The 23,511-nt window shown below is 50.6% G+C and overlaps 2 protein-coding genes across 10 annotated transcripts; one reads left to right on the top strand and one right to left on the bottom strand.

Moving 5' to 3' along the window:
- The first annotated feature begins 59 nt into the window (after positions 1-59).
- ACOT8 (acyl-CoA thioesterase 8) lies at positions 60-15,737 on the top strand. Of its 3 annotated transcripts, none has more exons than XM_004062281.5 (6): positions 60-292; positions 2,188-2,321; positions 8,788-9,013; positions 13,062-13,219; positions 13,761-13,955; positions 15,502-15,737. In XM_004062281.5, the coding sequence occupies exons 1-6, from the start codon at positions 165-167 to the stop codon at positions 15,618-15,620; spliced, it is 960 nt and encodes a 319-aa protein (XP_004062329.1). In that variant the 5' UTR covers positions 60-164; the 3' UTR covers positions 15,621-15,737. The 3 variants fall into 3 exon arrangements, with proteins under 3 accessions (XP_004062329.1, XP_055229056.1, XP_018872640.1); XM_055373081.2 differs by having other exon boundaries at positions 75-292; positions 14,081-15,737; XM_019017095.4 differs by lacking the exon at positions 2,188-2,321 and having other exon boundaries at positions 78-292.
- Positions 14,202-23,478, bottom strand: SNX21 (sorting nexin family member 21). Of its 7 annotated transcripts, none has more exons than XM_004062280.5 (5): positions 23,207-23,367; positions 22,688-22,946; positions 22,040-22,197; positions 17,000-17,010; positions 14,202-16,818 (listed from the first exon to the last, which is right to left on the bottom strand). In XM_004062280.5, exons 1-5 carry the CDS (start codon positions 23,225-23,227, stop codon positions 16,800-16,802), a joined length of 468 nt encoding a protein of 155 aa, XP_004062328.2. In that variant the 5' UTR covers positions 23,228-23,367; the 3' UTR covers positions 14,202-16,799. The 7 variants fall into 7 exon arrangements, 6 of the variants coding, with proteins under 6 accessions (XP_004062328.2, XP_018872639.2, XP_004062327.4 ...); XR_010132209.1 differs by lacking the exon at positions 17,000-17,010 and adding an exon at positions 21,465-21,564 and having other exon boundaries at positions 16,682-16,818; positions 22,047-22,197; XM_055373080.2 differs by lacking the exon at positions 17,000-17,010 and adding an exon at positions 21,465-21,564 and having other exon boundaries at positions 16,682-16,818.
- Positions 23,479-23,511: the final 33 nt, after the last annotated feature.

The raw sequence follows: 23,511 nt of genomic DNA, 5'->3' as shown, positions 1-23,511 counted from the left end.
AGCGGACTGACAGGAGTCCTGACCAATCATAACCTAGATTCCGCCTTCCCGGGGTCTGCAGGAGACTTCCGGTTACTAGGGCAATCTGCCGGAAGAGTCAGGTTCTGTGTGTGTCTCCGCGTCTTCCGCGAAGCGGGTGTGCACGGCCTGCGGCGTTGAACTAGATGTCGTCCCCGCAGGCCCCAGAAGATGGGCAGGGCTGTGGCGACCGCGGCGATCCCCCTGGGGACCTCCGTAGCGTCTTGGTTACGACCGTGCTCAACCTCGAGCCGCTGGACGAGGATCTCTTCAGGTAGCCGGCAGCTCCTGCCCAGCATCCCCTCCTTTAGGGCAGAAACTTGATCTTGACTGCCGCCGCCCGGGGCCCCTGGCTCCGGGACTAGGATGGCTCTGCGTGGGATGCACCCTCTGCCACGATTAGGAGAGAACTCGCCCCCAACAGAGCTGTCCTCTCTGCTGTGGCTTCCTCCCTTCCTCTCCGCGCCGCGAGGTCTGCACAGCCCCATCTCTAGGTAGTCCTGGAGATCTGAGCAAATATAGTGGTGACCTGAGAGACTCTGCTCGGCAGCCTGCCCTAAGCCTTCACGGGGGAGCTAGCCCAGAGAGGGCAGTGATTTGCCCAAGGGCAAGGCTGATGGATCAGCCTTAAAACCGACGCCGCAGCTCCTTGCGTCTTCAGTATCCTTTTCTTCTCACAATATCCCGCCCCCAGTACCATTTGGTGGGTCTGGTATCTCATTACTTATTCTGAGGCCTAAGCATGTTTATTTCTTTCCCAGCATCGCTGAAGTTCTTGACTGCAGCAAGGGTTTCTTTCTTTCTTTGAGGCGGAGTCTTGCTCTGTTGCCCAGGCTGGAGTGCAGTGGTGCGATCTCGGCTCAGTGCAACCTCCGCCTCCCGGGTTCAAGCATTTCTCCTGCCTCAGCCTCCTGATTAACTGGGACATACAGGCGCGCCACAGCCCAGCCAATTTTTTAACTTCTTTTAGTAGAGACAGGGTTTCACCATGTTGGCCAGGCTGGTCTCGAACTCCTAGACCTTGTAATCTGCCCACCTCTGCCAAAGTGCTGGGATTACAGGCGTGAGCCACCGCGCCCAGCCCCCTGCAGCAAGGCTTCTCCTGGCTTTACTGGAAGTTATCTTACTTTGAGCTCCCTTCCTTCCACTTAAGGAATTGTAAATAACTTCTTGGAGGGCTATTTGATTTTTGTTTTTGAAGACAAGATCTGGCCCTGTTGTCCAGGCTGGAGTGCAGTGGCACGAACATGGCTCACTGCAACCTCGACCTCCTGGGCCCAAGTGACCCTTCTGCCTCAGTCTCCCGTTTAGGTGGGACCATAAGCGCTTGCCACCACATCCAGCTAACTTTTTTATTTTTAGTAGACATGAGGCCCCACTTTGGAGCCCAGGCTGGTTTTGAACTCATGGGCTCAGGCGATCCTCCCACCTCGGCTTCCCAAAGTGCTGGGATTGATTACAGGCGAGAGCCACCTGCCAGGTCATGGAGGGCTGTTCATAACACATTGTTACAGAAAATGCCAAACAGCTGGGAGGTGGGAGGCTAGAGACATAATTATTCAGCTTCCAATGGGCCTACATTCTAGGCAAGCATTTTCATCTTTGGGGCCAAGCTGCAGTTTTCTCATCTGTACACTGAAGGAGTTAGACTTGATGTCTGAGGGCTCTTGTTATTTATTCATTTATATATTTATTTAATTTTATTTTTTGAGATGGAGTCTTGCTCAGTCGCCCAGGCTGGAGTGCAGTGGTGCGATCTTGGCTCACCTCAACCTCTGCCTCCTGGGTTCAAGTGAGTCTCCTTCCTCAGCCTCCTGAGTAGCTGGGATTACAGGTGCATGCCACCACGTCCAGCTAATTTTTGTATTTTTAGTAGAGATGGAGTTTCACCATGTTGGCCAGGCTGCTCTTGAACTCCTGATCTCAAATGATCCACCTGCCTCGGCCTCCCAAAGTGCTGGGATTACAGACGTAAGCCACTGCGCCCGGCCCAGAGGATTTTTATGCATAAGGATATTTGCCTGGGGAAAGGACCTATGGCTTTTACCATATTCTCAAAAGGATCTTAAACCCCAATATGGTGAAGAGATCATGCATTAGAGTCTTAGTGAGGGTAGTAGAATTTGGCCCAGTTCCCAAGTCTTTCCCTCTTTCCCCCTCTCCCTACAGAGGAAGGCATTACTGGGTACCGGCCAAGAGGCTGTTTGGTGGTCAGATCGTGGGCCAGGCCCTGGTGGCTGCAGCCAAGTCTGTGAGTGAAGACGTCCACGTGCACTCCCTGCACTGCTACTTTGTTCGGGCAGGTAAACCCCCCACCTCCTGCCCCAACCCAACCCTGGTGGCCCAGCAGCCATTTCTGGCCTTGGGGGCTGAGGTCAAAAGGGAAGAGAGGGAGACTGGAAGACAAGGGGAGGGGTGGCAGACACTACCACCCTAAGAGGTGTCTAGGGTGGAACAAGGTCTGGGGCTAACAATGAGCCTTGGACCTCACACCTGCTGGGACTCACTGGGTACCTGATGTCTGGCTGATAATGACACAAGACTTTGTTGCTTAACTGCTCCTTGTGGGCTTTTGTTCTTCCATTCTTAACATAGCTCCTGGTGCGGAGCGCTGTGCTAGGTTCTCAGTGTGCTGTGACCTCTGCTAGAGGTGTGGAGGTAGGGCAGCTTGGGTTGGAGAAGAGAGCACCAGCCTGAGAGTCAAGGGATCTAAGGCTTCATTTGTCAACTGAGCATAGGGTCAATAAAAACAAACCAAAGATGTAGGGCCTAGCTTCAGCTTTGTACATAATTTACCATGCAGCCTTGTGAGGTTGCCCTACAGTTTGGTTTACTTCAGCTGTAAAATGGAGAAGGGTGGGACCAGGGGTATTTTAGTGGGATGATCTCTACAGCTTCTTACAGCTCTGGGGTCAGATAATGTAACTTAAAACCTATGTGTGAGGCCGGGCGCGGTGGCTCACGCCTGTAATCCCAGCACTTTGGAGGCCAAGGCGGGTGGATCACGAGGTCAGGAGATCGGGACCATCCTAGCTAACACGGTGAAACCCCGTCTCTACTAAAAATATAAAAAAATTAGCCAGGCGTGGTGGTGGGTGCCTGTAGTCCCAGCTACTCGGGAGGCTGAGGCAGGAGAATGGTGTGAACCCGGGAGGCGGAGCTTGCAGTGAGCCAAGATCGTGCCACTGCACTCCAGCCTGGGCGACAGAGCGAGACTCCGTCTCAAAAACAAAAAACCTACGTGTGGTGGCTCATGCCTATAATCCCCGCACATTGGGAGGCCAGTGCGGTGAATTGTTGGAACCCAGGAGTTCAAGACCAGCCAGGGCAATAAATCGAGACCTTGTCTCTACAAAAAAATAAATAAAAGGAAAATAAAAGCAAAACCTATGCTAAAAAACAAACAAAAAAACCCTCACTGTTTTCTTTCCTTCCCTGTTACCCCCAGAGCAGATGCCCCCATGTGTTCTGCGTAGATCCCCAGCTGAGAAGAGTTTGTGGACCTTTACAGTATGTGATTTGTATTAAGAAAACCATGGGGTTTCTCCCTTCATTTTGTAAATATGAAAGTTATCCCTGTAATGGTAAATACACTTTTTCATACTGTCCCATGTCCCTTACTCCTCATCCCTGAGGAGTATTGATTGGCCCCCCTCTTCTCGGCCCCCAGTCACTGCTATAAAGTATTTGAATACTTACCTTGGGCTCAGCCAGGTTCGTATCTTTATGCTAGTTGGGAGTAAATATGTGCTTTGTTTCTTTAATTTGTTTGTAAGTACCAGCCTTTTGATATTGTAATCCTTCCAGCCTAGTGAAATACCTGGCTGTTTTGTTTTGTGTGGGTGGGGGCATTACTTGAACTCTGAATCTCTTCATCCTGTGATGGAAGAATTCTATGAGTCTTGGCCAGTAAATTATCTAGTGCAGGGCTTGGCATAATCTAGTTTTCCATAAATATTGTTAGTTTTTGATGATTAACTTATGGGAATAATTAAAATTTGCATGATACAGAGCATAGTTGTGTGCATTATCTTGTTTAGTCTTCATAAGTAAACATGGGTGGCAGGCATTCCTGCCATCATTCTTACCTAAGGAAACTGGGACCCGAAGAGGTTTGGAACCAGCTCCCACAGTGCCCAAGGAGGCAGAGCCAGGATTTGAACCTGGTTTATGTGTCTTTGAGTGCCAAACTCTTTCCTGCTTCTTTGCTTCGCTCTTGGGCGGTAATTCTAAACAATGAGAGAGCTGCCAGGGTACCCATCCCAGGTTCTGGGGAAAAGATCCTCTTTCTTGGAAAGTCTTCATCCAGGAGCAGCATGAAATGAGCTGTGTCCAAGCCACCATTTCAAAATAAATAATTATTTGGCCGGGCGTGGTGGCTCATACCTGTAATCCTAGCACTTTGGGAAGCCGAGGCAGGCGGATCACCTGAGCTCAGGAGTTCGAGACCAGCCTGGGCAACATGGTGAAACCCAGTCTCTACTAAAATACTAAAAATTAGCCAGGTGTGGCGGCATGTGCCTGTAGTCCCAGCTACTCAGGAGGCTGAGGTAGGAGAATTGCTTGAACTCAGGAGGCGGAGGTTGCAGTGAGCTGAGATCATGCTACTGTACTCCAGCCTGGGCGACACAGCAAGACTCTTGTCTCCATCAAAAATAAATAAATAAATAAAAATAATTATTTGTGCCCTTGCTTGTGTCTTGAAAGGCTGCAAGATAGCTAAAATAATTGGTAGTTATTATGGGAATATTAAAAGTCAAAGGACATTAGGCCAGTAGTAATGGGATTTGAGAGAAGCGATCATGTCAAAAAATTTGGCTAAGCCATATTGTTGCAGTTTCATACAAGGTTTAGTTCTGAGCTTCCTGGCTGCAAGGCAAAAAGGGGAGAGCTCTTATCTGTTTGTGGTGTGACTCTGCCAGCTATATCAGATATTAAAACCAATGCTGTTTTTTGGCTGGGCATGTGGCTTACGCCTGTAATCCCAGGACTTTGGGAGGCCGAGGTGGGCAGATCGGCTGAGGTCAAGAGTTCGAGACCAGCCTGGCCAATGTGGCGAAACCCCATCTCTACTAAAAAAAAACACACACACACACACAAAAATTAGCCAGGTGTGGTGGTGCACACCTGTAATCCTAGCTACTCAGGAGGCTGAGTCAGGAGAATCGCTTGAACCTTGGAGGTGGAAGTTGCAGTGAGCTGAGATCGTGCTACTGTACTCCAGCCTGGGTGACAGAGCAAGACTCCATCTAAAAAAAAAAAAGGAAAATTAGCCGGGCGTGGTGACCTTAGCCTGTGATCCCAGCTACTCGGGAGGCTGAGGCTGAGGCTGAGGCTGAGGCAAGGAGAATTGCTTGAACCCGGCGGCTGGAGGTCGCAGTGAGCTAAAACTGCGCCACTGCACTCCCACCTGGGCGAGATCGAGACTCCATCTCAAAAAAACAAAACAAAAAAAAGATGTTTCAATTACATTTTTAAATAAAAGATGTTATGGGGGAGGGGGAGGGTTGGTCCTTGGCCATTTATCAAATCAGTTCTTTTTCTAAAAGCCCAGGAAAGAATGTGAATTAGTTGGGTTTTTGTTTTGTTTTTAGTTTTTCTCTACAGAGGTAAATTTAGAGCTTGAAGAATTCAGAACAAGGTCAGCAAACATTCTAGAAAGGGCCAGATAGTAAACATTTTAGGTTTTGCCAGTGAAAGCAACTATAGACAATATGTAAACAAATTAGCATGATTTTATTACAAAAAAATTGTATTTTAAGGCAACAGTTTCCTCATCTGTACAATGGGGGTAAGAGTGGCTCTACATAGTTATTGTGAGACCAACATGAGAAAACATACCCTCCTGTCCAATGCTGTCAGGCACCCTGCATCACTCCATAATCATTAACTCCCTTCAATATGCCTCAGGGCCTACCTGCTCTGTTCCAATAACAATTTTCAAGAATAGGGCTGGAACTCATTCACACTGAAAGGTAGACCAGAGTACTGAAGTTTCTGTGATCCTCCTCCGGAATCTGCACTTTAGCTTACCTGCAGACCAAGGATTGCATTAGAGGTTTTTTTTTGTTTTTTTCCCCCCAAGTTTGGTGGTAGGGAGGAAGACTTCATTCCCAGTGTCTGAAAGCAGACTGCAAAAGTAACTTTGTCTAGTGTCTGGACTCTTGGTAAGCCCTTCTCAAATGCCTTTAACCTTGAGGAGCTCCCACTCTGATAGAAGCGCTGCTGGTGGCAGTGCCTGATAAGAGAGAGCTGAGCAAGCCAGTTGACCTCAGACAGTGATGTTTATTGCTGTTGATTGAGCCCTGGTTCCTGGTTGACTCCCCATTTGGATCAGAGTGAAGGAAGCAACACTTCTCTAGACCTGCTTCTTTCATCTGAAGGTTGAAAGTCATCCCCAAGATGTCTCATGGCCCAGATGTCAGAGTTCCTCAAGGTCAGCCTGACTCAGACAAAGTGAGAACTTCAGGGAAACCAGGGAAGTTCTCTTCCTCTCCAAATCTTCCCTCACCTGCTTGTTGTTGGCTGCCTTATCCCTGGCCAGTGCCTTCTACTCTGGTGGTGGTGTTCTTGTTGTTGTTTTTGAGACAAGGTCTTGCTCTGTCACCCAGGCTGGAGCACAGTGACGCAGTCATGGCTCACTGCAGCCTTGATCTCCTGGCCTCAAGTAATCCTTCCGCCTCAGCCTCTTGATTAGCTGGGACCATAGGCACATGCCACCATGTCCAGCTAATTTTTATTTTTTATTTTTTGTAGAAACAGGGTCTCCCTGTGTTGCCCAGGCTCTTCTACTCTGCTTTGGAGCAGAGACACCTGACAGTGAAGGACCAAATGGCTTCCATATACATCAGGGGTGAAGTGACTGACAGTGGCCCTTGCCTGGGAGAGGCTGAATATACAAACAGACAATGGCTAGACCATGTAGAAAAACAGAACTCTGACGCACAATAGCAGCAACCAGCACAGGAAGCCAGCCTACTATCCACAAGTCAGACTTGTAGGAAGTCAGACCACTATCTTTACCAACCAGTCCAGCAAGCCAAATAATGACCACTGTAACAATTGGCCTCCAAAGCCAGGACTTGATTAATAACTGATAGCTGCCCTAATTTTTGCCCCTGCTTCCAACTTAGGACCAACCAGAGAAAGCCAAATATGTACTCCTAACCAATCACATAGGATGTCCCACTCTTTTTTGAGACAGAGTTTCACTCTTGTTCCCCAGGCTGGAGTGCAGTGGCGCAATTTCGGCTCCCTGCAGCCTCCACCTCCCAGGTTCAAGCAGTTCTCCTGCCATAGCCTCCACCTCCCAGCTTCAAGCAATTCTCCTGCTGCAGCCTCCCGAGTAGCTAGGATTACAGGTGTGTGCCACCAGGCCTGGCTAATTTTTTGTATTTTTAGTAGAGACAGGGTTTTGCCATGTTGGCCAGGCTGGTCTTGAACTCCTGGTCTCAGAAGATCTGCCCACCTCAGCCTCCCAAAGTGTTGGGATTACAGGTGTGAGCCACCGTGCCCAGCCAGGTGTCATGCTTCTAGTTAGCCCACCAACAGCTTCTCCATGCCAACAGCCTGCAATTGGAGCATCCCTGAAGCCTTTTTTTCCACTACAGAGCATTCCCGTTCCTTTGCCTGCCTCTAAGTCTCTGCCAAAAGCAAGTGATGGTGGTTGACTTCCTGCTACAACAAGCTCTGATTGGCTGGGCGCAGTGGCTCATGCCTGTAATCTCAGCACTTTGGGAGGCCAAGATGGGTGGATCAGTTGAGGTCAGGAGTTTGAGACCAGCCTGGGCAACATAGTGAAACCCCATCTCTACAAAAAATACAAAAATTTGTTGGGTGTAGCGGCGCATGCCTGTAGTCCCAGCTACTTAGGAGGCTGAGGCATGAGCATGGCTTGAACCTGGGAGGCAGAGGTTGCAGTGAGCCCAGATAGCGCCACTGCACTTCAGCCTGGGTGACCTAGCGAAACTCTGTCTCTCAAAAAAAAAAAAAAATTAGCTGGGTGTGGTCATGCACCCCTGTAGTCCCCCCACTCAGGAGGCTGAGTCACAGGAATCGCTTGAACCTGAGAGGTGGAGGTTGCAGTGAGCCGAGATTACACCACTGTACTCCAGCCTGGGTGACAGAGAAAGACTCCATCTCAAACAAACAAAAAAAAGAACAAGCGCTGAATAAATAGCCTTTGTTTGTTCTCAAAAAAGAAAACAACAACAGAATAAACAGTAAACAGTCTGCAGGCTAGATTTACTGCTCCCTGATCTAGAATAATGGTTTTGGACTGATGACAAGATCCTAGGCATAGATGGAGCAAGATAGAAGCAAGGAGTATTAATTTTATTTAACAAACACATATAGAGCCCTCACTATGTGCCAGATATTATTCTAAACACTTTACAACTACGGATTCATTTCATTATCATTAAAATCCTGTAAGCGATGAGCACCATGATGATCCCCAGTTTGCAAATGAGCATACTGCTCAGAGAAGTGAAGGGTCACACGGCTGGTGAGTGGTGGAGCCAGGATTTGAATGCAAGGAATCTGTCAATGTCTCTGCTGTTTGTGCTGTTAGAGAAAAGCTCCACCTGCACAGGGAGAAGCCTGATGACAGGGCCTGGTGGTCTCTGTATCCCTGGGCCTGGACCTTAGCAGACCTCAGTTAGTAGTCACTGAGATGAAATGGAATGGAAGATGAGTAGTAGAGTGCCTGTCAGGCGTTGTGATGATGACAGGGCCTGTAGACCCACTGTGTCCTTGTGCCCACTGCAGGGGACCCGAAGGTGCCAGTACTGTACCAAGTGGAGCGGACACGAACAGGGTCGAGCTTCTCGGTGCGCTCTGTGAAGGCCGTGCAACATGGGAAGCCCATCTTCATCTGCCAGGCCTCCTTCCAGCAGGCCCAGCCCAGCCCCATGCAGCACCAGTTCTCCATGCCCACTGTGCCACCACCAGAAGAGCTGCTTGACTGTGAGACCCTCATTGACCAGTATTTAAGGTGAGAGACCTGGAGGCTCCATGGCAGACTTTTCAAAATGCAGCTGCTATCTGTTTGTGGGTCATAGAATCCTTTAGTGGGTCTTGACCAGCATTTTAAAAATACAGATTAGAAAAGAAGATACTGGAGTGAATAATATGTATGTATTAAGGGCAAGAATCCTTTTGTGAAACTTGAGGTTTAGTCATGTGTGTTTCTGGTGTGTGTCTGTACTGGGTCATGGTATAAAATGAAGGGCTTGGCCGGGTGCAGTGGCGCATACCTATAATCCTAGCACTTTGGGAAGCCAAGGCAGGAGGATTGCTTGAGACCAGGAGTTGGATACTAGCCTCGCCAACATAGCAAGACTCCATCTCTAATTTAAAAATAAGGCTGGGGCTGGGTGTGGGGGCTCATACCTATAATAACACTTTGGGAAGCCCAAGTGGGAGGATCACTTGAGCCCAGGAGTTCAAGACCAGCCTGGGCAACATGGTGAAACCCTGTCTCTACAAAAAATGCAAAAATTAGCCGGGCGTTGGGGCATGTGTCTGTAGTCCCAGCTACTTGGGAGGCTGAGGCGGGGGGATCACTTGAGCCTGGGAGGTGGAGGCTGCAGTGAGCCGAGATCGTGTTACTGCGCTCCAGCCTGGGCAACAAGAGCAAGACTCTGTCTGAAAAAAGAAAAAAAGAATATATATTTTGTTGTTGTTTATATATATATATGTTTGTTTGTTTTTGAGACGGAGTCTTGCTCTTATTGCCCAGGCTGGAGTGCAGTGACACCATCTCGGCTCACTGCAGCCTCTGACTCCCAGACTCAAGTGATCCTCCCGCCTCAGCCTCCCAAGTAGCTGGGATTACAGGCACCTGCTACCATGCCCAGCTAATTTTGTATTTTTAGTAGAGATGGCGTTTCACCATGCTGTCCAGGCTGGTCTCTAACTCTTGATCTCAGGTGATCCACCCACCTTGGCCTCCTAAAGTGCTGGGATTATAGGCATGAGCCACCATACCCGGGGAAAAAAAACATATATATATATAATATATATATTATATATATATATAGAAATACTTCTGTAACCACTTGTTAAGTACCACCTCCCCAGCCCCCTAAGTGATTCCCTCTCTCCCCCAGGCCCCTGGTCCAGCAACTTAGGACTTAATGCGCACTAGGAGTGAGTGTCCTCTGGAGAGCTGCAGTGCTATGGCCTGTGTTTGGTCACTGCCTTTGCATTAGTGCATGTTTTTGTTTGTTTGTTTGTTTTGAGACAGAGTCTCGCTCTGTTGCCTAGGCTGGAGTGCAGTGGCATGATCTTGGCTCACTGCAACCTCTGCCTCCCAGGTTCAAGCAATTCCCGTGCCTCAGCCTCCCAAGCAGCTGTGATTACAGGCACATGCCACCATGCCCGGCTAATTTTTGTATTTTTTTAGTAGAGACCAGGTTTCGCTATGTTGACCAGGCTGGTCTTGAACTCCTGACCTCAAGTGATCGACCTGCCTTGGTCTCCCAAAGTGCTGGGATTACAGGCGTGAGCCACCGTGCCCGGCCACATGTTTTATGTATATAAAACATATGTACAAAAATACAAGTATGTATTTTCCCCTAACTATTAGACCACCAGGGAGCATGTTAGATATTTTGAATACCTGGTAAAATATATTTATTTGGATCACACCTAATCAAGTTTGAAAAATGCTGGCGCAGGGGAAAGAGCTCTGGGTCCAGACAAAGGAGAGACACATGGATTCTGTCCAGGGCTGTGCCTCTGTTAACGCTCACCTGCTGTGGGACAGTGCCCAACTCCCCAGGGCCCTAGTTTCTTCTTCTAAAAAATGGGAATGCTCATTTCTGCCCTGCCTACTTCTTAGCTGTATCATAAGGAGAGAATGTCTCTATCTCGTGCTAGATACTGGGGAGGCAGCAGAGTATGACGGGATGGATGTGGGTTTGGGAACCTGACAGGCCTGGATTCAATTCTAGATTTTGTCCCTGCTAGCTGTGTGAGTTTGGGCAAGTTGCTTTCCCACTCTGAGCCAGTACTCTCCATTATAAAATGGTGCTAATCATATTCCTACCTCATAAGGCTGCTGTGAGGATTAAATGAGATAAGAGAGGTAAGGCACTTAGCGTGCTGGTACTAACTAGCACAATGGCAGTGAATTGTAGTTATATCACTATTAACAGAAAAAACACAGGGCCTGGTGTGTGGTTGCAGTTCGACAAATGTTTGCTGAAATGAAAGGAAGACATTGTTAAAGGACCTTGAATTTAGATCTGTGCTGTTAATAAGGTAGTCTGTAGCCACTCGTGGCTATATTACATTAATTAAAATTAAATAGGGCTGGGCGCAGTGGTTCATGCCTGTAATCCCACTACTTTGGGAGGCCAAGGCGGGTGGATCACCCAAGGTCAGGAGTTTGAGACCAGCCTGGCCAACATGGTGAAACCTCATCTCTATTAAAAATACACACACAAAAAAATTAGCCAGGCGTGGTGGCCCGTGCCTGTAATCCCAGCTACTCAGGAGGCTGAGGCAGGAGAGTCGCTTGGACCCAGGAGGCAGAGGTTGCAGTAAGCAAGATTGAGTCACTGCACTCCTGACTGGGCAACAGAGCGAGATTCCGTCTAAAAAAAAAAAAAAAAAAAAAAAAAACCAAAGTCAGTAGAATGAACAATTCTATTCCTCAGTTGCATTAGCCACATTTCAGGTGCTCCATAGTCACATGTGGCTAGTGGCTACCATAGTGTGCTGTGCAGATAGGCATTCCATCATCATAGGAGGTTCTGTCCGACAGCACTCCAGAGGATAGGGGTGAAAATGGCAGGACCTGTGCAGAGCACTATGGGTGGTTGTCACTGTATTGAAGGGAGTTCCTTGGAATGGGCTCCTCCCCCTGGGGGGATGCAATGTTCCCTACTGTGTAGGGTTTGGTAACTCAGGCCAAGTCAGGCAGCCTGTTTCTTGAGTGTTTAAAATAATGAAGTGGCTGGGCACAGCAGCTCACTCCTGTAATTCCAGCACTTTCGGAGGCTGAAGTAGGAGGATCACTTAAGGCCAGGATTTTGAGACCAGCCTGGGCAACATAAAGAGACCCCATCTCTACAAAAAAAAGTAAAAATAATCCCAGCATTTTGGGAGGCTGAGGCGGGCGGATCATGAGGTCAGGAATTCGAGACCACCCTGGCCAACACAGTGAAACCCCATCTCTACTAAAAATACAAAAATTAGCTGGGCATGATGGCAGGCACCTGTAATCCCAGCTACTCGGGAGGCTGAGGCAGGAGAATCGCTTGAACCTGGGAGGCGGAGGTTGCAGTCAGCTGAGATTGCACCACCGCACTTAAGCCTGGGCGACAGAGCTAGACTCCGTCTCAAAATAAAGAAATAATAAAAATGTTAGCCAGGCACAGTGGCGTACACCTCTAGTCCCAGCTACTCGGGAGGCCAAGGCAAGAGGATGGCTTGAGCCTGGGAGTTGGAGACTGCAGTGAGCTGATTGCACCACTGTACTCCAGCCTGGGTGAGAAGACGACCTTGTCTCTAAAAAAATAGAAAATAATCATACTGTGGACCCAGATTGCCTGAGTCCAAATCCTGTCTCTCCAATTTTTAAGCAAGCTACCTGCACTCTGTGCTTATTTCACTGATGAAATGGGGGTGATAATAGTACCTATCTCACAGGGTTGTTGTGAGGAATACTACTGTATGTACAATGCTTAGAACAGTGCATATTACAGGGTATGCCTTATTACTATGATGTGTTGGTTAGATATTCATGATCTTGTCTTCACAGTGTTGGTTATGAGGTAGGTTACTATCATTATCCACATTTTGCAGATGGGAAAATAGACTCAGAGAGATTACTAATTAGCACGAGAGCACATGGCTCGTAAGTGGCCAAGAAGGGATTCAAACGCTGCACTATCCTGCCTGCCACGAGGGGAGGGGAGCTTTGGGGATATCAGGGGTCCCTGTGGAGGAATGAGGGGAGTCAGAAGAGGCAATGCAGATGTGACTCTCTCTCTTCCTGGGTCTCACCCCGACCCTCTTCCCTTTACTTTCAGGGACCCTAACCTCCAAAAGAGGTACCCACTGGCGCTCAACCGAATTGCTGCTCAGGAGGTCCCCATTGAGATCAAGCCAGTAAACCCATCCCCTCTGAGCCAGCTGCAGAGAATGGAGCCCAAACAGATGTTCTGGGTGCGAGCCCGGGGCTATATTGGTAAGAGTACCCCATGGATGGGAGGAAACCACTCTCCAAGGGGTCTACCACTCATTTGCTGTGTGGCCTTGGGCACATGAGTTCCCTTCTCTGGGCCTGTTTCCTTATCTGCATGATGGGGAAGTTGGCTTAGCTTCTCACCTGGGCCCTCAGCCCTTTGCATGGGGAGAATGTGGAGATGACTATAATCCCGACACAAGGCCTTTCTGAGGAAGGCAAAAGGCACCTCGCTGGTGTTGTTGTCCAGCTTTGCTGCCAACTATAAAGTATCTTTGTGCAAATTGGAAGAAGACACCCCTTTTGGGGCCTAGAGTGGGAGACTTGGGTGGTGAAGACTGAATTTCAGGCCCTGCTCACCCCTGCCCTCCCCAAGTCGCCATCTCACTTATCCCCTATCACACACACACACACTGTAGGCCAAGTGCTCTTGTGCAGCAACCAGTCTGCACACCCATGCACGGGAGTCCCTTTTCCCCCTACCTCCGTGCAGGTCCTGAGCTGGAAAGCCCAGGAGCCCAGGGCTGATGGGGACCTGTTGCAGGCGAGGGCGACATGAAGATGCACTGCTGCGTGGCCGCCTATATCTCCGACTACGCCTTCTTGGGCACTGCACTGCTGCCTCACCAGTGGCAGCACAAGGTGCACTTCATGGTCTCACTGGACCATTCCATGTGGTTCCACGCCCCCTTCCGAGCTGACCATTGGATGCTCTATGAATGCGAGAGCCCCTGGGCTGGTGAGTGTGGGGCCGTGTGGGACAAGGGCACTGACCTTGGGTGGCAGGAGCCTTTCTTGGGTGATGCTGATTTCCCAACTTCCTGTGTGGCACTGCACAGGTCACTTCCTTTCCTTCCCTCCCAGGCTTTGGCATCTTCAGCTTCAAAATGAGAGGGTGAGGCCGCACACCTGCTCTGCTCTAAATTTCTAGAATGTGCTGGAAATGTGATTCACCTTCTCCCGGGGACCCAGTTCTAGTCCCAGAACCAGTTCAGATTCTTTGTATTACAATAGGCAAATCATATCTTCCATCTGAACCTCAGTTTCCTCATCTAAACAAAGAGGGTTACATTACAGCAGTGGTATCCAAACCCGCAGCCCATCAGACTGCCATTTGGGGATGCCTTTTCAAAATAGATTCTGATTCCACCCTAAAGATTCTGACTCCGTAGGTCTTGGATAAGGTCCAGGAAACTGTATTTTTAAGTTCTCTAAGTGATTCTGATTAACCTGATTGGGATCGGGGCATTCAGTGGTCCCTAAGGGCCTGCTTGGACCTTCCTTGCAGGGGAGAGAAACAAGACTCATTCATCAATGTCTAGCTTCAGAACCCTGACCTCCTTTCCAAGGGAGTACATTTCAAATGAAGAAAAGCTTTGCTTGATAAACCAAGGACAAAACTCAGATAAGGGGTATTCTCAAGTACCAATAGCATCACAATCCAAGATTGATAACCTTGAAGTGACGACATGGGTTCAGATTTGGCTTCATCATGGGGCCAAATTCCTGACCCTCTCTGGATTTCAGTCCTGGTCTGGAAAACTGGACAACACATAACTGCTTCATTTGGCTACTGTGAGAACTGAGTGAGCTCTGCTATGTGTAAGGGAAACCAGCAATCATCCTCATAAACATCAAACTTGGGCCCAAAGCCAGCAAGGGAGAAAGAGTCTCCAGATGGGGAGGGAAGAGGCCAGACCTCATGGCCTCAAGTCCTCTCTTCTGAGTCCCTTCTTCCCCTTGGTGGTGGTAGTGGGGATATTTTTCATGAATTACCACTTGGAGGACCTGGCTTGATTTATTATACAGGGAGCCGATAGTTTTCCTAACACAAGTGGCCAGAGGTACAGCAGTTCTGCTTGGCCAAGCTGTTGAAGGAGACTGTTCTCAGAGCTCCTCCCTCTGTGATCTTTTTGAGGAAGCGAGGAGAGGTGTGAAAGTGCTTTTAAACTGTCAACTGGGGTTCCTGTAGGAGGAGTTACCCCTCAATGACGGTCCATAATAAGCTCATGAAGGGGCACTTGGAGCAGCCACGACACTCAGTGCACCCTTGTGTGGGGCAGCCCTGCCCTGGGCCAGACCCTTTGCAAGAAGTCCACTTGGAGGTCGGGCATGGTGATGTGCGCCTGTAATCCCAGCTGCTCAGGAGGCTGAGGCGGGAGGATCCCTTGAACCCAGGAGCTTGAGACCAGCCTGGCAACATAGTGAGACTCTGTTTCAGGAAAAAAAAAAGTGTATTTGGCTGTTCTGAAGCAGGCCATCATCACCCTTCACCTCACCCACAGGTGGCTCTCGGGGGCTGGTCCATGGGCGGCTGTGGCGTCAGGATGGAGTCCTAGCCGTGACCTGTGCCCAGGAGGGCGTGATCCGAGTGAAGCCCCAGGTCTCAGAGAGTAAGCTGTAGCCAGAGGTACCAGCTTCGCCTGGGGCTTCAAGAACCTCCCATCTATCCCCATTCCTGAGACAGGAGTTACAGTCCCTTTTGGCCCTCACATCCAATAAAGAGACTGATACCACTGGAGTGGCTGGCTTTTAATTCCCCTCGGCCAGACCTGCAGCCTTGCCTTCATCCCTTAACTCCAGGACTCCAGGGGCAGAGTCCCTGGCCTTCAGCCAAGAGGCCTTGCCAGCTTGGGGGCCCACCAACAAGGGAACATTGCCCCGACCTGTGCCACAGCCCCCCGGCTGTTTGTAGGCTGGAGAGGCTGTGTCAGACTTCCCTGTACTACACAAGGGCAACCCCAGCCAAAGCTCATCCTGAGCCTAGCTCAACAGAAGTTTCCTTGATCTGCTTCACATTCTCTTTTGGAACTTCTAGGGGCTCCCAGCACCCTCTGCAGCCTCCCAGCTATTCTGTTCTCATCAGGCCTTCCCCTGCATTCTGGGGCAGCCCCTCTCCTCACAGTGGCCTTATATCTAGGCAAGGATTAGTCCAGCACCTCCTTGATGAGCAATTCTTTGAGACTGGGGGGTGGCGTGGGGGTAAGGCCTGCCTCCTGCAGGGCTTGGAGCCGAGCCTCTGACTGACGTTTGTCCAGGCCCAGGCGCCAGGAGAGCCGGACATGGGCCTCCAGAAAGGGTGCCAGCAAAGGGTGGAGGCTCTTGTCCCCAAGCAGCTGCAGGGCCTTCTCGCAGCATGCCCGGGCCTCCCCAGGGTCTTCCAGCTCCTGGTGGCACACGGCCAGCCCAGCCAGGGTCAGCAGGGGGCGGTCTGGGCCAGAGGGGGTGCCCAGCTGGGCTTGCAGCTGCCAGGCATTGGCCCAGAGTGCCAGAGCCTCACGATAGAGGCCAGTACAGGTGAGGCTCTGTGCCCGCCGCAGCTCCGGCAGCACGAAGAAGTCCTGCAGGTCCGGGGCATGGCGCAGCTCAGGCACTGCCTGCAGGTGACCCAAAAACTGCTCAAAGGCCCGGCTACGGCGGGCAATGGTCTCTGCAGTAAAATTCCGGCGCAGCCGCTTACGGGGGAAGGAGATGGCAGCCATTGGGCCCCGGAATTGCCGCTGCAGGTTTCGGTGCAGCCGCTCAAAGTCCGAGTAACGGCGAGAGATCTGGGCTGGCTGGCAATCTGGCGGCCCTGGGCTGATCACGGCGAGGGTGTAGAGCTGCAGGGAGGGTGGGTGTCAGGGCAAATGCAAGTTGTCCACGGGCCTGTTCCCTCCCCATCCTTCCCCATCCCCCACACTCCCAGCTGTACCTCCCCACCTCTTCCTTTCACCCCTGGGACAGCACCCAGGAGGGCGGGAGCTGCTGCCGCAGTGGCGGGGAAGCCCAGTCCCATCTTACCTGAGGTTTGTCTGAAATGACCCAGGCCCAAGGCAGCAAGAAGAGAGAAAGACAGAGATGAGCTTCAGTGCCCGGGGCTGCTGCCCCTTTTTTTGTACTCCCTTCCCATAGAGCAGTTAGTTCTTCTGACAGCCCCCACTGGAAAACCAGACATAAGCTGAAACCCCGGCCAATCTCTTGGGTCTCCTTTAGGACCAGCTTGGAGCTTGTTCCACTTTGGACACCTGGCCTCCACATCCCTGGTCAGGCTTTTCCAAACTAGACCCAGAGGACAGGTCTGTAGATAGCCACAACTGCCATAACTGTGAAAAGTATACTGGCCTAGGACTCAAGTTCTAACCCCAGGTCAGCTACTCCTTCTCTGTGTGACCTCAGGCAAGGCAGTCCTCCTCTGGGTCCACTTCTGTTTCTAGTGAAGGAAGTGCTCAGTCAAGTCAGTGTTTGTCCAAAAATGAGACATGTACAAGTATTGGTACCTGAGGTTTTTAGGTGGTGTGCACTAGAGTAAATATCACTGTATCAGGAGGTGGGTCCCCTTTTAATTATTATTTTTTGAGACAGGGTCTCACTGTTGGCCAGGTTGGAGTGCACTGGTACAATCATAGCTTACTGCAGCTTCAACCTCCTGGGCTGAAGCATTCCTCCTGCCTCAGCCTCCCAAGTAGCTAGGACTTATAGGCATGCACCACCACACTCAGCTATTCAAAAAAAAATTTTTTTTTTTTTATATGGAGATGGGGGTCTCACTATGTTGCTAGGGCTGGCCTTGAACTCCTGGCCTTGAGCAATCTTCCTACCTAGGCTTCCCAAAGTGCTGAGATTACAGGCATGAGCACCACACCCAGCCTAATTGTTTTTTAATCTTTCTGACTACAAATTGAGAAGCTCTCAGTTTGGTTTTGTTGGGGGTTTTTTTTTTTATTTTTTTTGAGACGGAGTCTCGCTCTGTTGCCCAGGCTGGAGTGCTGGAGTACAGTGGCATGATCTCGGCTCACTGCAAGCTCCGCCTCCCGGGTTCACTCCATTCTCCTGCCTCAGCCTCCCGAGTAGCTGGGACTACAGGCGCCTACCACTACGCCCAGCTAATTTTTTGTATTTTTTAGTAGAGACGGGGTTTCACTGTGTTAGCCAGGATGGTCTCGATCTCCTGACCTTGTGATCCGCCCGCCTTGGCCTCCCAGAGTGCTGGGATTATAGGCGTGAGCCACCGCGCCTGGCTAGCTCTCAGTTTGGTTTTAAAAAAAGGACTTCTTGGGCAGGTTGCAGTGGCTCACACACACACCTGTAATCTCAGCACTTTGGGAGGCCGAGGCAGGTGGATCACCTGAGGTTGAGAGTTCGAGACCAGCCTGACCAACATGGAGAAACCCTGTCTCTACTAAAAATGCAAAATTAGCCAGGCGTGGTGGCACATGCCTGTAATCCCAGCTACTTGGGAGGCTGAGGCAGGAGACTTGCTTGAACCTGGGAGGTGGAGGTTGCAGTGAGCCGAGATTGCTCATGGCACTCGAGCCTGGGCAACAAGAGTGAAACTCTCTCTCTCAAAAAAAAAAAAAAAAAATGTACTTCTCTAACACTTCTCATCTCCATTTTTAGAAAAGAGCCAGAAAGTGGATCTCAGGGCAGGGCCTCCTTCAGGCAACAACATCTAGGCAAGATTTAATGACGTTTCATTTTCACTACTTACTTACTTACTTTATTTGTTTATTTAGTCTCGCCCTGTCGCCCAGGCTGGCGTGCAGTGGCACAATCTCCGCTCACTGCAACCTCTGCCTCCTGGGTTCAAGCAATTCTCCTGCCTCAGTCTCCCGAGTAGCTGGGATTACAGGCGCCTACCACCACATCCGGCTAATTTTTGTATTTTTAGTAGAGTCGGGGTTTCACCATGTTGGCCAGGCTGGTCTTGAACTCCTGACCTCAGGTGATCTGCCCACCTCAGCCTCCCAAAGTGCGGGGATTACAGGTGTGAGCCACCGTGCCTGGCCCACTACTTCTATTTTTATGGCTAGCTTCTCTCTGTGGCAAGTGAGACTTTCCATATACGGTAGTGCTATGAAGTTGTCTTTTAAAATTACTTAAAGGATGGGCACAGTGGCTCATACCTGTAATCCCAGTACTTTGGGAGGCTGAGGCAGGAGAACAGCTTAAGGCCAGGAGTTCGAGACCAGCCTGGGCAACATGGCAAGACCCTGTCTCTAAAAAAAGAAAAAGAATTAGTTGGGCACTTGTGGTCCCAGCTACTCAGGAGGCTGAGGCAGAGAATCATGTGAGCCCAGGAGTTCGAGGCTGCAGTGAGCTATGATCGCACCACTGCACTCCAGCCTAGGCGACAGAGCAAGACTCCGTCTCAATAAACTTATTTAAGAAAAAAAATAGGTTCGGCTGGGCGCAGTGGCTTACACCTGTAATCCCAACACTTTGGGAGGCTGAGGCGGGCAGATCACTTGAGGTCAGGAGTTCAAGACCAGCCTGGCCAACAGTGAAACCCCATCTCTACTGAAAATGCAAAAGTTAGCCAGGCATGGTGGTGGGCACCTGTAATCCTAGCTACTCAGGAGGCTGAGGTGGGAGGATTGCTTGAACCTAGGAGGCAGAGGTTGCAGTGAGCTGAGATTGCACCACTGCACTCCAGCCTGGGCAACAGAGCAAGACTCTGTCTCAAAAAAAAAAAAAAAAAAAAAAAGATAAAGAAAAAAAAATAGGTTCATTTAAAGAAAAATATTAAGAAGAAAAGGGCACAAGTGGCACTTTTAGATAGGACAAGAATCAGGGAGGTATTGGAATGACTGAGGTTTGGAAAACACTGAGCAAGATGATCACGAAGCTCCCCACCTCCCAGGTCTGAGAACCTGAATATGGATTAACCTATAATGCCAAGCCAACAGGTTTAAAAGGAGAGTTAACCAGTGTTAGATGTTAAAGGCACCCTAACACCAAATCCAGATCTTTCTCTCACATTTGTTCTGTGGAACTGACAATACTCTAGCCACTCCTGGTCAGTTAGGTTTGCCTACTCTGTCCTCTTGAAGATTCACGGTGTACATCACTATTAGGGATTAAATACTTTAACAATAAAGAAACTTATTGTATTCTTATTTAACTCTGCATTCTCAAAACATATTGCCTGCAAAACCTTTATTTAGAAACAGCTATTAACATTCCAGGGAACTAATTTTCTGCAGGACACACTTTAGGACACCAGTTTTCTTCAGGACACACTGGTCTATATAATAAGCCTTTATGTTCATCTAGTTTACATTTTGTATCCATTATCTCATTGACCTTGTAACATGCAGCCAGATGGGTGATAATGACAGTAGTTCCATTACCCAAGCATTTACCCTGTGCCTCCTGTTGTACCAAGCACTCTTTACATCTGTGATTTCATTTAATCATGACAACAGCACTGCAAGGAAGGTCCTTATCTCTGACAGCTGAGGAAGCAGGCTCAAAGAGGGAGAAAAGAGCTCAAAGACTTGCCGTAAGTCACACAGCTGGAAAACAGCCCAGCTGGGATTTAAACTCAGGTTGATCTGATTCCAAAGCCTGTGCTCTTCACCCCCACAAGTTGAGTGGGGAATTAGGGTCCCCATTGTACACAGGAGGTGCCTTGCTTCTCCAGACACAGGCCGGGGCATACTTGGCCATCCTGCTCTATCTTGTCATCCCTTCCCATCCAGGTACCCACAGTCACCCCCATTCCTCTCAGCCTCTGAACTATTCCTTGGTGTCCCCTTCCAGTGTATGAACCCTTGTCCACCCCAGAGTTCTGAGACCTTTGCCACTTCAGACTTCATCATTGGCCACACGTGGTGGTGCACACCTGTAGTCCTAGCTACTTGGGAGGCTGAGGTGGGAGGATAGCTTGAGCCCAGTTGGAGGTTGTAGTGAGTTATGACTGCACCACTGCACTCCAGCCTTAGTGACAGAACGAGACCCTGTCTCAAAAATTTTTTTAAAAGACTCAATAATTGGAGTCGGTCCCTGCTGAAATTGGAGTAGTCACCCCATGGGTGTGGCCCTTGCTTACTAACAGCAACAGAAAAGGGTGGAGAGGCCCAGATGTGGGACTGGGCTCCAGGCCCCCTCCTGCTGAGTCAGAGGTGGAGAAGGGTGGTGAAGAGGAGGGGAGTGAGAGATGGAGAGCTGCCACTGACAGGAGTGGCCAGCTCAGCTGGCTTTCAGGCCTGGCCTGAAAAGGGACTGGAGCAGGAGTCGCTGTGGGCATTAAAGGAGCAGACCTCATTCTCCAAGTCAGTCTCTCAACAGCAAGGAAAACAGCAAGGGACTCCAAGGTCCTCCCCAACGTTGCTCTTCATCCTAACCTCCACCAACCCCCTAAATCTAGCCCTTAGGGACAAGGTCGGGTGCTTGAGAACTGATTGACCTGTGCGTTATAAGGACACAGCAGGCCCTAGATGACAAACATTTTCAACCCAAAGTTAAATAATGATGACATAGCTACCATTTCATTGACCACGTCATAATGCCAGGCACACTGCTAAGGGCTTTTTGTCCATTGTCTCATTTAACTTCTGCTGTAATCTTCTGCATTTTCCCCATTGCTATAATGAGGAAACGGAAGATGACCAAGGTTAAACAACTCACCCAGAGTCAAACAACTGGAAATAAGTGGGAGTCAAGATTGGTCTGGATCGAAAGCCTATTTCCTTAACTACCAGCCCATGCAACTTGGATCTCAAGTTTGACCCAGATAACATCTGTCTCTCTGTATCTCACATCTTGCTATAATTTGCAAAAACCTTGTAGGCTGGGTGGGGAAGTGCACACACCAGTTCTCTTAGTCTCAAAACCAGGTTGAGGAAGGTCCTTAATCCCCACTTCAGTCAGTCTCAAGGAAACTAAGTCTTGTGTGAGGATTTGCTCAAGTTACATCCCCTTTCTGACCTCAGTTTCCCCATTTGTAAACAAGGTAACCATTTATAACTACATAGACCCCTCAGGAAGTTGGGGTCTTCCCTACTTGCTCCTAGCCATACTTCTAGACTCACAGCCCAGGGGTTCTAGACCCTCACTCACCACGTACTTGGAGGGCGGGTCCTTGACAACGTTAGCGCTGGTCACTTCGAAGAGCAGCCGCTGGGGTGCCAAGGTGTTCCGGGACTTCTTCCAGAAATCCTGCAGCTGCCGCGCCAGGAGCTGACTGCCCCGCTGCCCATCAGGTGGGGGGCTCCGTTCTGCAGACACATGACCAGTCATATCAATGGGCCTAGGGCCAGGGTCGACATCAACCACTGACGTGGCCTCACTCATTCTCCCAGTGTGAGGCAGGACTTACTCCCTTTTTACAGAAATGGAAACTGAGGGACAGAGAGGCACCGAGGAGCCAAACACCGTGCCTGGCAGACAGTAGGGGCTAAATTAATAGCTCCACCCTCAAAATATCGTTAATACATCATTTCCATTCGGATCCCAAGCCCTGTACATTTAATGCCCGCAGCAATTCTGAGATGAGAGTGAGTTCTCCCACTTGACACAAGGGAAAACTTGGCTCAGAGGGGGGTTAAGACTCTCTCAAGGTCACACAGCCAAGAGGTGGCCCAGGCGCTTTAAGAAGTGTGGGAGTTTCAGCTGGATCAACTTAGCGCCCTGGATGCTCTGGGAACGCGGCTGGGATGGAGGCCTAATCGAGCCCCAGGGTTCCCGCCTCCGTCCTCCTGCACTCGCCTGCGTCTTCTCCTGACGTCCCATCCCCGAGGGGCAGCGGGTCAGGGCCAGCCTCCTCGTCGTCCTCGTCCTCGTCGTCCTCGGCGCTGGTGAAGCTGAGGGTGCCGCTGAGTCGGGAGGACAGGCCCTCGGCGTCGTCGTCCTCCAGCTCTGAGCTCTCCGGAAACTGCTCGGCCTCTGGACTGGCCGCCGCCTCCCCGGGGCCGTCGCCGGCCAAGGCGTGCCGCAGCCGGTGCAGGAGCCGGGAGGCCATGGCACCCTGGGGGGAGCGCGCGACGCTGTGTACCGGATCCCGGAGTAGGGGGACCCCAGCCCGGCGCAGGAGAAGGAGGGGCGGGGCCCGAACCGGAGAGGGAGGGGCGCGGTGAGGCCCCACCCCCTGGCAGTCCGAGGTCCTGCGAACCCGGGGACCCAGCCAGCATCGCTTTCCCCCCAACCCACTCAGCCTAGGATCGTGTTCCTCCCCGGAGGGGCTCGGGACCCTCCCGACGTCTCTTGCGCCGCCTCGTGCGCCTCTACCTCCTGCGTCCCACGGTGCATTCAGGGGCGCGCCGCGCCCCAGGGGTCCGGGTGCAGCCCCCTGCAGCCCATGGAGGTCGGCCGGGCTCTGCAGGGCTCCGCCGGGCTCAGGCCGCTCAGAGCGCCGCTCGGGCAGCTTCCTGCCGCCGCCCCGCCTCCTGCCCCGCCCGCTCGCCCGAGCCGCCCGAGAATCCCGGGCCCTTGGCTCCAGGAGGGACTTGGGAAGCCTGGGTCGGCCTGAGGGAGTCCCAGGCCTGCCGCAGAGTCATCCTAGTCCGGCCAGGCGCGTACCCTCCTTGAATCCT

The sequence above is a fragment of the Gorilla gorilla genome, chromosome 21, assembly GCF_029281585.2.
Source record: "Gorilla gorilla gorilla isolate KB3781 chromosome 21, NHGRI_mGorGor1-v2.1_pri, whole genome shotgun sequence".
Taxonomy (NCBI): domain Eukaryota; kingdom Metazoa; phylum Chordata; class Mammalia; order Primates; family Hominidae; genus Gorilla; species Gorilla gorilla.
This window is presented reverse-complemented; position numbering and strand designations above follow the sequence as displayed.

Coding starts and splice junctions, on each gene's coding strand:
- ACOT8 (XM_004062281.5), top strand. CDS start 165: ATGTCGTCCCCGCAGGCCCCAGAAGATGGGCAGGGCTGTGGCGACCGC. Junction 2,322..8,787: donor CTGCTACTTTGTTCGGGCAG/GTAAACCCCCCA, acceptor TGCCCACTGCAG/GGGACCCGAAGGTGCCAGTA. Junction 13,956..15,501: donor ATGCGAGAGCCCCTGGGCTG/GTGAGTGTGGGG, acceptor CCTCACCCACAG/GTGGCTCTCGGGGGCTGGTC.
- SNX21 (XM_004062279.5), bottom strand. CDS start 23,227: ATGCACCGTGGGACGCAGGAG. Junction 22,947..23,206: donor TGCACCGTGGGACGCAGGAG/GTAGAGGCGCAC, acceptor CGCTCCCCCCAG/GGTGCCATGGCCTCCCGGCT. Junction 16,819..22,039: donor ACCCGCCCTCCAAGTACGTG/GTGAGTGAGGGT, acceptor CCCTCCCTGCAG/CTCTACACCCTCGCCGTGAT.